This window comes from Eschrichtius robustus, chromosome 14, assembly GCF_028021215.1.
Source record: "Eschrichtius robustus isolate mEscRob2 chromosome 14, mEscRob2.pri, whole genome shotgun sequence".
Classification (NCBI taxonomy): domain Eukaryota; kingdom Metazoa; phylum Chordata; class Mammalia; order Artiodactyla; family Eschrichtiidae; genus Eschrichtius; species Eschrichtius robustus.
This window is the reverse complement of record NC_090837.1, coordinates 6,816,210-6,827,157: the sequence shown is the minus strand read 5'-3', so window position 1 is coordinate 6,827,157 and position 10,948 is coordinate 6,816,210. Positions and strand designations below refer to the sequence as shown.

The following is a 10,948-nucleotide window of genomic DNA, read 5'->3' as shown; positions in this document are numbered from 1 at the left end:
GCCATATCAAAATCTTTCATACAGTTTATTTGAAAAGATGCTGAATTGTTCCCAAGAACAATTTTAAAAAAGCTGTTCAGGACCCAAACATGTTTAAATTCACATCTTTCCCAGATACAGGATTAAAGTTTGCAAATACTCTGGAAGGCGTCTTCGTAAGTGGTGAGCCGTGCAGGATACTCCTGCCAAAGACGCTGTTTCTCCCTGTCTTGGGTCCTCGTGTTAGTTTCCACTGTTTGGCTTGATCCTTTTTTGGAGATGACAGCCCTCGGCTCACGTTCACCGCCGGAAGCCTGATGCGGATTCAGCAAGGGTCTCCTGCCTTTCTCACACAGCACCGTGTAGCCTGCGTCCGGGGCGGCTGTTGGTTGCTGGAGGGGCGCCTGGCTGCAGTTGGGACCCCTGCTCTCTTAGGCCTGCGTGGCTTTCATTGATGGTTCTGGCAAATAAGTCTGGAGTGTGGGGAAGATGAAGGGAGGGGGACAGGGCACATCTTCTTTCATCAGTCAAGTAGCCAATAATCTAACTTGTATTTCTGGAAACTGGAAATGAATGAAAGTGTCTGGAAACCATAAGCACAATTTAGGTTGGGTTTTGGGGGAACCATGAACATATTTTAGATGGGACTGAAATGAATAAAAAATTCTCCAAGACGTATGATCTTAAGTCCTTAGTTGATAAAATTTCATAAAAAACAATTCAGTTTTGGCCTGGCTCACGGAGGGGCCAAGAGGCTGCTCCCAGCATCAGCTGTGTGCCGGCAGGAAAGGGCCCGGTGGTTACAGATAGAGCTTGATGAGTTCGTCGCTGACTGCTGAGGGCGTCAGCACCCCCAGGTCTGTAAACAGCAGTGTGATTAAGGAAGGGGAGGTGTAGTCGACCCACGGGTGCTCCTCTTTGAGATCCTGTCCAGTCTGCGTGGACTTCAGAGTATCTGCCTTGTACTGAGGAGACAGGAAGCGTACGTTAGTCTGCCCCACGTGTTCAGGGCTCTGAACTGGAGAGGCCTTGGCCTGAGCAATTAGTGTGCTCCTGCCTCAAAGTGCTCTCTGGAAACGGGGGGAAGCCAGCTGTGCAGCACACTGGCGAGGGGGACGAGTGTGGCTTGGGTGCGCAGATCATTAAAGAAAAACTTAAGCCACGTGTCCCCTCACTGGTGTGCTGGATTAACTCCTCCAGACCTCTCAAGACAACCATTTAGAGCATTTATAGAGAGCTTACTAAGTGCCAGGCACTGTGCTAAGTTCTTCCCATGGATTATCTCAGAATTGTTATAACCCTTGTACAGATAACTGAAGTTCACAGAGCTTACGATGAAAGGACTTGCCCAAGGTCACATGGTTAGTAAGTGGTGGAGATGGCAAGTGAGCCCAGACAGCTGAGCCAAAACTTCGACTATTACCAGTTTCCCCTGCCTCCTCGGCCTGTATCTATTGCTTAATTGAATGAGAGACAAAGACTTGAATTCTGGGGACATATTAGGCTGTTCAACAGCCACCAACTTATCTTTGTATCCTGAGTATTGGAAAAAATAGCAGTGGGAAGTGAGTAACTTAATGGAACATTCTTAGCACTGCGTTTTTTTTCAAAGGTGTCAGTTTAGACTCAAATATACCCCTTCAAATATGTAAAACTCTTGCCTTAAACTTATCTGGGACATCTTGCTGGTTTAGTGGGAAGAGCCGTACAAACTTGAAACTTTCTGCAACAACATAAAAAGGCTTGTTCTGTGCTTTGGCACACACGGCCATCTGGTTGGTTCCAATCTGGGAAGTCAGAGAAAAGCGGAGAAGGGTGAGATCTTATAGCACATCTGAAGTGGAAGCAACAGAAAGTATATGAGTGAACGTAATATATGTACTTCTGGCTTTGGAATTAAAGAGGACCTTTAAAAAAGAAAACAGACGTTTCTCCAAAGATATACAAATGGTCAACAGACACATGAAAAGATACTCAAGATTCTTAGTCATTAGAGAAACACAAGTCAAAACCACAATGGGATACTGCTTCACATCTACTAGGATGGCTATAGTTAGAAAAACAAGTGTTGGCAAGGACGTAGAGAAATTTGGAATCCTTGTATGTTGCTGGTAGGAACGTAAAATGGTGCAGCTACTGTGGGAAACAGTTTGGCAGTTCCTCAAAAAGCTAAACACAGAAATACCATAATACCCAGCAATTCCACTCTTAGGTATATACCTCAAAGAATTGAAAACAGGAACTCAAATAGGTAATTGTACACCCGTGTTCATAGCAGCATTAGTTACAATAGTCAAAGGATAGAAACAACTCAAGTATCCATCAACAGATGAATGGATAAACAAATGTGATGTGGTACATTATGCAGCCATAAAGAGGAATGAAGCACTGACGCATGCTACAATATAGATGAGCTTTGAAAACATCATGCTAAGTGAAATAAACCAAACTCAAAAGGACATATTGTATGATTCCACTTATATAAGGTACCTAGAATAGGCAAAAATCACGGAGGGAGAAAGATTAGGGGATGAGGAGAGAAAAATGGGGAGTTTTGCTTACTGGTGACAGTTTGGGGTGATGGAAAAGTTTTGAAGACAGACAATGGTGATGGTTGCACAACAATGTGAGTGTAATTAATGCCACTGAATTGTACACTTAAAAATGATTAAAATGGCAAATTTTTGTTATATATTACCACATACAACAAACTATCATGAAATCTTTCCATGTTAAGCAACAGATAAATTTTAAACATTATACTGATGTCAAATATGCTCCATTAAAAAGAAAAACCAACCAAAAACTCAGATGCTTTCCAGTTAAAGCATGTTTTGAAAAAATATAACTTACATTCTCCTAATTTACACAAATCAATCTCCAAAGCAGGAGGAAATCTGAACAAAATCTGACCGCTGCAATGGCTCATGGGAACTGGGAAGCCATTGGCTGCAGGGGTGGAGTCTTGAAGCTAAGCAGGGTTACAGGAACGGATCGTTAATAATACAGTGCTAGCTGGGTGTCTGAGGTCAGTGACGTAGCTCCACGCCCTGAGCAAGGGCCCGTGGAGAACTGATGCTCCTACCTTGTTAATGATTCCTCCGTTTTCAACAACGCCTTCAGCACCAACAATGACAAGATCCACTTTCTCCATGATGTAGCTAAGGAAATTAAAAACAATTTTTTTTTTTAAACTTTTGGGGTTTTTTAATTTATTTATTTGTTTGTTTGTTTGTTTATTTATTTATTTATGGCTGTGTTGGGTCTTCGTTTCTGTGCGAGGGCTTCCTCTAGTTGCGGCGAGCGGGGGCCGCTCTTCATCGTGGTGCGCGGGCCTCTCACTGTCGCGGCTTCTCTTATTGCGGAGCACAGGCTCCAGACGCGCAGGCTCAGTAATTGTGGCTCACGGGCCCAGTTGCTCCGCGGCATGTGGGATCTTCCCGGACCAGGGCTCGAACCCGTGTCCCCTGCGTTGGCAGGCGGGTTCCCAACCACTGCGCCACCAGGGACGCCCCTAACAACAATTCTTTGATGCTCCCTTTTCTTTGCTCTTCTCAGTAGCATCATCCCCTGCAAAGATTAATACTCCATTTTCACCAAGGTTAAGTTCCTCTCATAACTTTCTTCCAAAGAGCACTGAACACATGAGACAACCCCTGGCACTGTTACCGGTTCTGCTACAGGGGCACCAAGACCTGTTTTGGTCATGACACCACAATAAGACGTGTAACTCACCCTGCCACCCAGTAATGTACATGCATACGTTTGTAGCTGAAGCAAGGATTTCATGACCCGGCATTTATCCTTACTACATGTGGCACATTCTATTTTCCTTTCTACATTAATACAAACAAAATTTAAAGACCTGATGTGATCTGAAGTTGGAGAAAAATGGTATGTAACTCAAGAATCTTGCAGGTAGGGTGAAGGCCAATCTACCTTTTGAAATGAGCAATTAGGGACTTCCCTGGTGGTCCAGTGGTAAAGAATCCACCTTACAATGCGGGGGACGTGGGTTTGATCCCTGGTCGGGGAACTAGGATCCCACATGTCGCGGGGCAACTAAGCCCGCGCACCACAGCTACTGAGCTCGTGCGCCTCAACTAGAGAGAAGCCCGCGTGCCGCAACGAAATATCCCACGTGCTGCAACTGAGACACGACGCAGCCAAAAATAAATTAAATAAATAATAAATAGATCTTTAAAAAAAATAAAATGAGCAATTAGTAGAATTCTTTAAAATGTTTACTCTTAAACACATTCCTAATCTCCTTGATCATCTCCTTATGTGTTTTCTTTCCATGGAATTACTACTCCTGTTTTCTCTTGGGAGGCACGCTGCCAATCCACGGAGCACGTCACCTCGGCTTTAGGAGTCAAGCTGCACAGGTGAGATGAAGAATCCCAGAGTGCCACCGAGGGCAGCCCGTGTCTTCAGATGAAGAGGGAGCGCTGATCACATGTGCTGACCTGACCTCTGCACCTTGCTCTTAAAACGCACTATGATACCACGTAAATGACTCCCACTCTCCCTGACATCCTATAGCCCTGTCTGTACACTATCAAGACCTTATAATGAGCTTGCTGGTTTAGCCCAGCTATCAGTTAAGAGGCAGGACGCTGCCCAGTCCAGTTTTATGAATGAGACTCAAACCCTCCGTCTGGAAGCGCTGCTCTAAGCCACCCCTGGGAGTGGGTGAGGAAAAGTAATTGTGGCAGGGGAAGCCAGGCGCTTACCCAACAGCGGCATCCAGGACGACAGTGACGGGGACACTGAGGTGGCAGAGGGCTTTGGCCATTTTCTTACTGGAAATGACAGTTTGAGAACATTAGAAAAAAGTCCAGGAAAGTCCCATAGTGGTGTATGGTGAGTCACTTAATTTGGACAATGAGAAATCACTTTAGCTGGAAACTCAGTTAATATTAATGGATTAAGGGGCAGATCCTGAGACTCTGGACTAAGGAAACAAGAATTTGGGCCCTTTAGAAGGAAGTATGTGTTTTAGGAGAACGACGCTCTTGGGGATACACAAAGATACGTAAATTCAGAAAAAAAGGGTTTTTCTTTTATTATGTTCTGGCTCGATATGAGAGGTGAATTATCTATTCCTTGATAAAAATCTTTCAGGTGCTGTTCCTCTGACTTAAGTACTAAATAAAACCCCTAGATCCTGTACTGTGACCTCCTTCAAATTCACGGTGATTTTTCTTCCAGGGGCAGGAACGGGCACTGTCAAAGGCAATGCTGACTGATTGGCAAATTGGGGGCCTATTCTGGCTCCTCTTACAATGGATTCTAATCCTCAGTTTGCTCTTTAAAAGGACTGCTGGGCTCATAACCAAATGGAAAGATACTTGCCCTGATAAGTCAGGCTGTGACTCTGTAATGTACACACTGAAACGCTTCTTGGCCGCCACGGCTGCTTCCAAGACTCGCAGGACCACTCTGGAGTAGGCGTGAGTTAATATTCTCTGTGGGTAGAGAAAGCTCTGTCAGAAGGGCAAGCTTCTGGCGATCACCCACACTCTATGACCCTCTGATGCGTGTTCCTGGTCCCCTAAAGCTTCTCCGTATGCTTCCTCACAAGTCAGCTGTAATCAGAAAGGAGATCCTTGATAGTACACTGAGTTTAAGCCCATATACAAGCCAAAAAAGTTTTCTGCCAGAGGAATATATTATGGGTCTCCTCTTCCCGTAGCAAGCGCAGAAGTGACATCTCCATGCGGTGTTACTCAGATACAAAAGCCTTTATATCTGAAGGCTCTGTTAGGTTCCTTTGGGTTGGCTTCCCTAATTCTAAGACATGGTTTGCACGCTTGGGCATACAGGCACCAGGCAGGCAGCATAAAGGAATGCAGGGGGCCGGTTGGGGCCAGCAGCAGAGTGGAAAGGCTGAGCTCCAGCTGTTGTCATGCGGGCCCACCGTGGCCAGATCATCTGGTTTTTCTAGAGGCGCTGAAAATCCAATATTTCAATGTTGGCTAACTACTTTTTAAAAACTGATAAACACTGTTCAGGGTAAACACAACCCATCTGTGGACTGGATACAATTTGCAGATACTTAGATGTAATCTCTGCTCTGAGGAACAGAGTGCAGAGGACAGTGTAAGCAAGGTGGAGGGACGTAGCTCCCTAGCTCCTTTCTGGGCCTCGCCCAACAGCTTGTTAGAAATGCAGGTTCTCAGGCCCCACCCTTGTCCGACTGAATCAGAATCTTCATTTAAAAGATCCCCCGGTGGTTCATCTGCATGTTCAAATTCGAGCAGCTCTGCTGGAAATTTAGCCAAAATAGAACTGATGCGGGTGGTTATTACACACTGAACTCCACTAGAGCAAACGAATCCTGCAGCGAGTCTGCAGAAGAAGGTCTCGGCGAGAGGCAGTCACAGGCTTGCCTCCACTTGGCCCCAAAATGGCTTTGTTTGCAGCTGGCTTGTGTACAAGTTCCACTCGCCTCTATTATGTCATTAATTTAATAACATACTCCAAAAAAAAAAAACGACTTCAAAAATTGGGAAAGGGGTAATAAACAGTGGACAAGAGTCCAGATGCAAGTGAATACTTTTACGGTCGATGGAGGCTTAAATGGCAGAAAGAAGGCGTGCTGCCGGGAGAGACGTCATAAAAGTTTTACGACCCCTTTGCTGGGAGACTGACTTGATGTGCAGCTCCCGTCTTTCCTCACTCAGCTTATCAACACTTGGCGGTATCTCTGTAAGAGCATTTGGAATGAAGATGAAAAATCTCAATCCAGTGCTAACATTCAGCAGGAAGACAGTCAGTATGAACCAATGACAAGGGCTGTGTTAATTTAATTCAGATTAATTTAGTACATATCCAGTAATAAAAAATACTTTTTTTAGTAAGACACCTTATCAAATCAAGAATCATCCATGCTGTCCCAGGGTTTTTCTCTGCCTGTTTAAAATGACAACCACCTATGATAATATCATCTACATTTAGACAGTGCTTACTATGTGCCGGGCATAGTGCAGCGTCCTTACACATACCATCTCATTAATCCTCACAACACCCCTATGAGGTAGGTGCTATTATTACCCTTATTTAACAGATGAGAAAACTGCAGCACAGAGAGGTTAAGTAACTTGCCCAAGGTTACACAGCAAGTAAGTGGCAGAGGCAGGATTTTACCCCAGGAGTCTAACTCCAAAGTCTTTGCTCCCAATCACCACACATGATCAAGATCTACTCACCGCCCCATCTTTGATGAAAGTATGGCACAGATCTGCAATTTTATTTCTCGACAGTGATGTTCTCCTGAGAAAAATCTCTCCCCGCTCAATCATGATCTTTTTACATTTGGAGTAATCCTAGGAAGAAAAGAGCAAAATGAGGTGAAAGGGAGGATCCAGATAAAGCTGAGAATATTTGTGGCCAAACAGAGAAATAGAGAGGTAACCGAGGGAGGGCAGGGGCTTACAGAGTATTCCAGGGAGGTAAGGCTGATGAAGCGCAGGAAGAGCTCCCCGCCCGAGGACACGGCCACAGAAGAGTCCACGCCACACAGGGTTTCTATGGCACTGGTGAGATTCGCTCTCAGGCCCTGGAGTGTCTCCCCTGGAATGATCACATGAGGAATGTGACGTTCATTTTTGACCCTTGATGGGTCTGTGATTCACTCACTCATTCAACCAGTGTTTACTGGGTGCAGGCTGTATGCCAGGCACTATTCTAGATGCTAGAGACACATCAGTGAACATGACAGACAGGGTCCCTGCTCTGACGGAACTCCCTTTCTAGTGGGAGAGGCAGACAGTAGACAAGCACACAAAGAAATCAACAATTACAGATTGAAATGAGGACAGAAAAAAGCAGAATGATGAGAAAGGTGGAGCTACTTTAGACAGAGTTAACAGGGGTGGTCTCTTGGAGTGCAGGCCTAAGCAGAGACCTGAGTAAGAAAGGATCCAGCTGAGTAAAAGTGGGAAAAGTCTCAGATGCAGACTATAAACGCAAAGGTCCCAAGAAGGGAATAAACTTTGTATGAGAAACAAAGAGAGGCCAGAGTGAAGCACAGTTCAGTGAAGGACAGCATAGAAGGAAATTAAGTAGCAGTGACAGAAGAGGTCTGCAGGGTGGGGTAGGTAAGGCTTAGGTGTTTGGATTTTTTAAAAAATATTTATTTATTTATTTATTTGGCTGCCCCGGGTCTTTAGTTGTGGCATATGAACTCTTAGTTGCAGCTTGTGGGATCTAGTTCCCTGACCAGGGATCCAACCCATGCCCCCTGCATTGGGAGTGCAGTCTTAGCCACTGGACCACCAGGGAAGTCCCAGGTGTTTGGATGCTATTGTAAGTGCAATGGGAAGATGCTGGAGGTTGTCTTAGAGACATGCATCTCTAGGCCAGCCCTTTAAAGAATGCTTTATTATTTTTATTGTTATTATTACTATTTTGTTTATACCCAGATGCTTACATTTAGGATGTCTGAATTAGTAGTAATCACGATGACATTAAAACCAGAATTTATACTGGAACATTCTCTACAGCAACTGCAAAGAAACTGTCACAAGACAGAAGCTCAATAAATCCTTGTAAAGCTCAACTATTGCTATAATTTAAGCTTCAAAGTTAACCTGGTATAATACGGTCATTCTTTTTTTTTTTTAATGTTTTTTTTCTTTTATTTCTAATTCTTTCTTGAATTCTATCACTACATTTCTGTTTTTCTAAATCTGATTTATATTATGTCTCATGTCTTGTACCATTTAAAAAAATTTTAGCTCATTGTGAAATAGCGTGTTATGGGTTTTTTTTTCTGGTTGTCGTTCTTTTTTTGGGGGTTTTATTTAATTATTTATTTACTTTTTGGTGTGATTTCATTGTCTGTAGGGATGTTATTCTCATTCTGTCTTCCTTACAGTAACTTTTATGGGGTTTGGACACAATCATTTCATTTTTAAGTGAAATGAGTTTTCCTGAACTTTTAGAAAAAGACTTCATTCAGTTGTCTTTTCTAACTCCACAGAGCTCCCTCTCCCATTGTTTTATGTAGTGTTAAAAAATACAGTAGCTTGCTTTCTGAGATTTCTTGGTTCTGTTCTCCTCCCCAAATCTTTTCTGGACTTTCTCTTTCTTTCTTTTCCTTTTCTTTTCATTATCCCAACCTTCTGCAATTTTGATTCCACTTCCCACTCTTCAGCGGGGACCCTGGCAGGAAGAGGCCCTGGCAGGTCAGTTTTGAGAAAATGCAGGATCTATGCTGGTCTAGCCCCTTCAGCCCATTTGGTTGGCTCCCTGCACTCACCTGCTATTGTAGTGAGCAGAACCACAGCATCCCCCCAACTTCAGCTGCTACTCTCAAAGTGAAACAGTGCCCCTCAGATTGGGACTTGAACCCACATGCCGGGACTTGAACCTGGCCAAAACGCACGGTCTTCCAACTGAGATCACACCTGGTCTCAGGACTTAATGAAGCTCAGGTTCTTGATGTCTCATCACAGAAAGAATTCAGTGAGAGACAAAGTGATAGGTAAGAAGTGAATTTATTCAGAGAGATACACACTCCACAGAGAGAGTGTGGGCCATCTCAGAAGGCGAGAAAGGCCAATATGGTCATTCTTGATTCAAAGTATATTTCATTGAAAGGAGACCCGTTCAATGATAACGTGAGGGCTCTCTTCACATTAAAAGGACAGAAAAAGAGGGAGGAGCTGAGTTTGGGGCTGCATTAACCTTATGTAGGCACACATCCGTCTCTCACTTTCTACACTTCTAACAGTTATGAGCAGACTTTCCTAACACCTGGAGTGATGGAAGATGACCCTCTTTACCTTTATCTCTCCTCATGTACTCTAGCAAAGTCCGGATGGCAGCTACTGCTGAGGCCATGTCAGGATCTTCTTTCACCTGAGACTTAAAGTATTCAATTAACTCTGGGAAGGGAGAAAAAAGTGATTCGTCAAATTAATTTAGCAGGATAGACAACCAGAGAGCTTATCAATGACTGTTGACTTTAAAAAGCAAACTAATTTTAAAAATATTTCCTTTGCAGGGTGTTTGGCTTCAGGGACACCATAAATGTCGATGGGAATAGAGACATCACTTTACTATTTGCAAACTCTTTCTCTCTCATTTTGCAAAAGCTAGCCATGTACAATGGCATAAAATTTAAGCCCCATCAAAAGGTAGTGAAAGGTCATTCTCCCTCGTATCCTATACCCCAAGTCCGGAAAGAATCCCAGAGCCAACCTCCTTACCGATTTCTCCTGTACCCTCCAGTCTGTGCCAAGTCAAGCGTATTCACCTACATACATATGTACATGTATGTGATGCAGAGGTCCACCCTGCTCTTATTTTTTTTTACGTGAAAGGTACTGTATACACATTAGTTTGCCTTTGTTCTTCACTTAATAAAACACCTTGATAACCACACTAGACGGGCAAATCAAATACGCCTTTCTTTTAATTCTAGTACCAGATCCAACAGGGCAGGGAGTCTTACTCATACTTCACATATGAGGAATCAGGACTGCGAAGACCCGCACATGCGTCCGAAGTCTCACTTTTTGGGACGGCACTGGAAAGCGTGGGGAGAGGGGGTGTCCGGGGATACCCCCAGGACCCATTCCCTGGATACAGGAGCAGCGAGTGGTTTTAGTTGTGACTAGAGGAACCACATCCAGCCAAACAGCCTGAGCTTGGAAAGTGACCTCTCCCGGAGCCCAGTCTGGGCGTGCGAGGTGGAGGGATCCCCGCGCGGCTCCGCTTTAGGCCCAGCAGGCCCGTCGCGTCCCAATTTACCCTTGTCGTCCATGGTGCCCTCTGGACCGCGGAGCCCGAGGGGCCCAGAGCCACTCGCGCCACTTGGATGGGTCCAGCGACCGCGCGGGCTCCGAACCACAGCGACCGACAGCGTACGGCACGGCTCTGCACTCCACTTCCGGCGCCTTGGGGGGCGGGGCTGTGGCTACGGCGCGCGGCCTGAGCCCAGCCCTCCCTTACGTCA

The 10,948-nt window shown here is 44.8% G+C and overlaps 1 protein-coding gene across 1 annotated transcript; it reads right to left on the bottom strand.

Moving 5' to 3' along the window:
* Positions 1–9: 9 nt before the first annotated feature.
* On the bottom strand, positions 10–10,888 carry EIF2B1 (eukaryotic translation initiation factor 2B subunit alpha). The gene is made up of 9 exons (XM_068562408.1): positions 10,744–10,888; positions 9,774–9,875; positions 7,421–7,557; positions 7,194–7,310; positions 5,334–5,450; positions 4,716–4,780; positions 3,065–3,140; positions 1,641–1,766; positions 10–944 (listed from the first exon to the last, which is right to left on the bottom strand). Exons 1-9 carry the CDS (start codon positions 10,754–10,756, stop codon positions 780–782), a joined length of 918 nt encoding a protein of 305 aa, XP_068418509.1. The 5' UTR covers positions 10,757–10,888; the 3' UTR covers positions 10–779.
* Between the last annotated feature and the right edge of the window lie 60 nt (positions 10,889–10,948).

Excerpts from the sequence above, each read along its gene's own strand:
- EIF2B1 (XM_068562408.1), bottom strand. Across the intron at positions 7,558-9,773 it reads GTACATGAGGAGAGATAAAG|GGGAGACACTCCAGGGCCTG; the intron begins GTAAAGAGGGTC and ends TGATCATTCCAG. Across the intron at positions 7,311-7,420 it reads TTACCTCCCTGGAATACTCT|GATTACTCCAAATGTAAAAA; the intron begins GTAAGCCCCTGC and ends TTTTCTTCCTAG.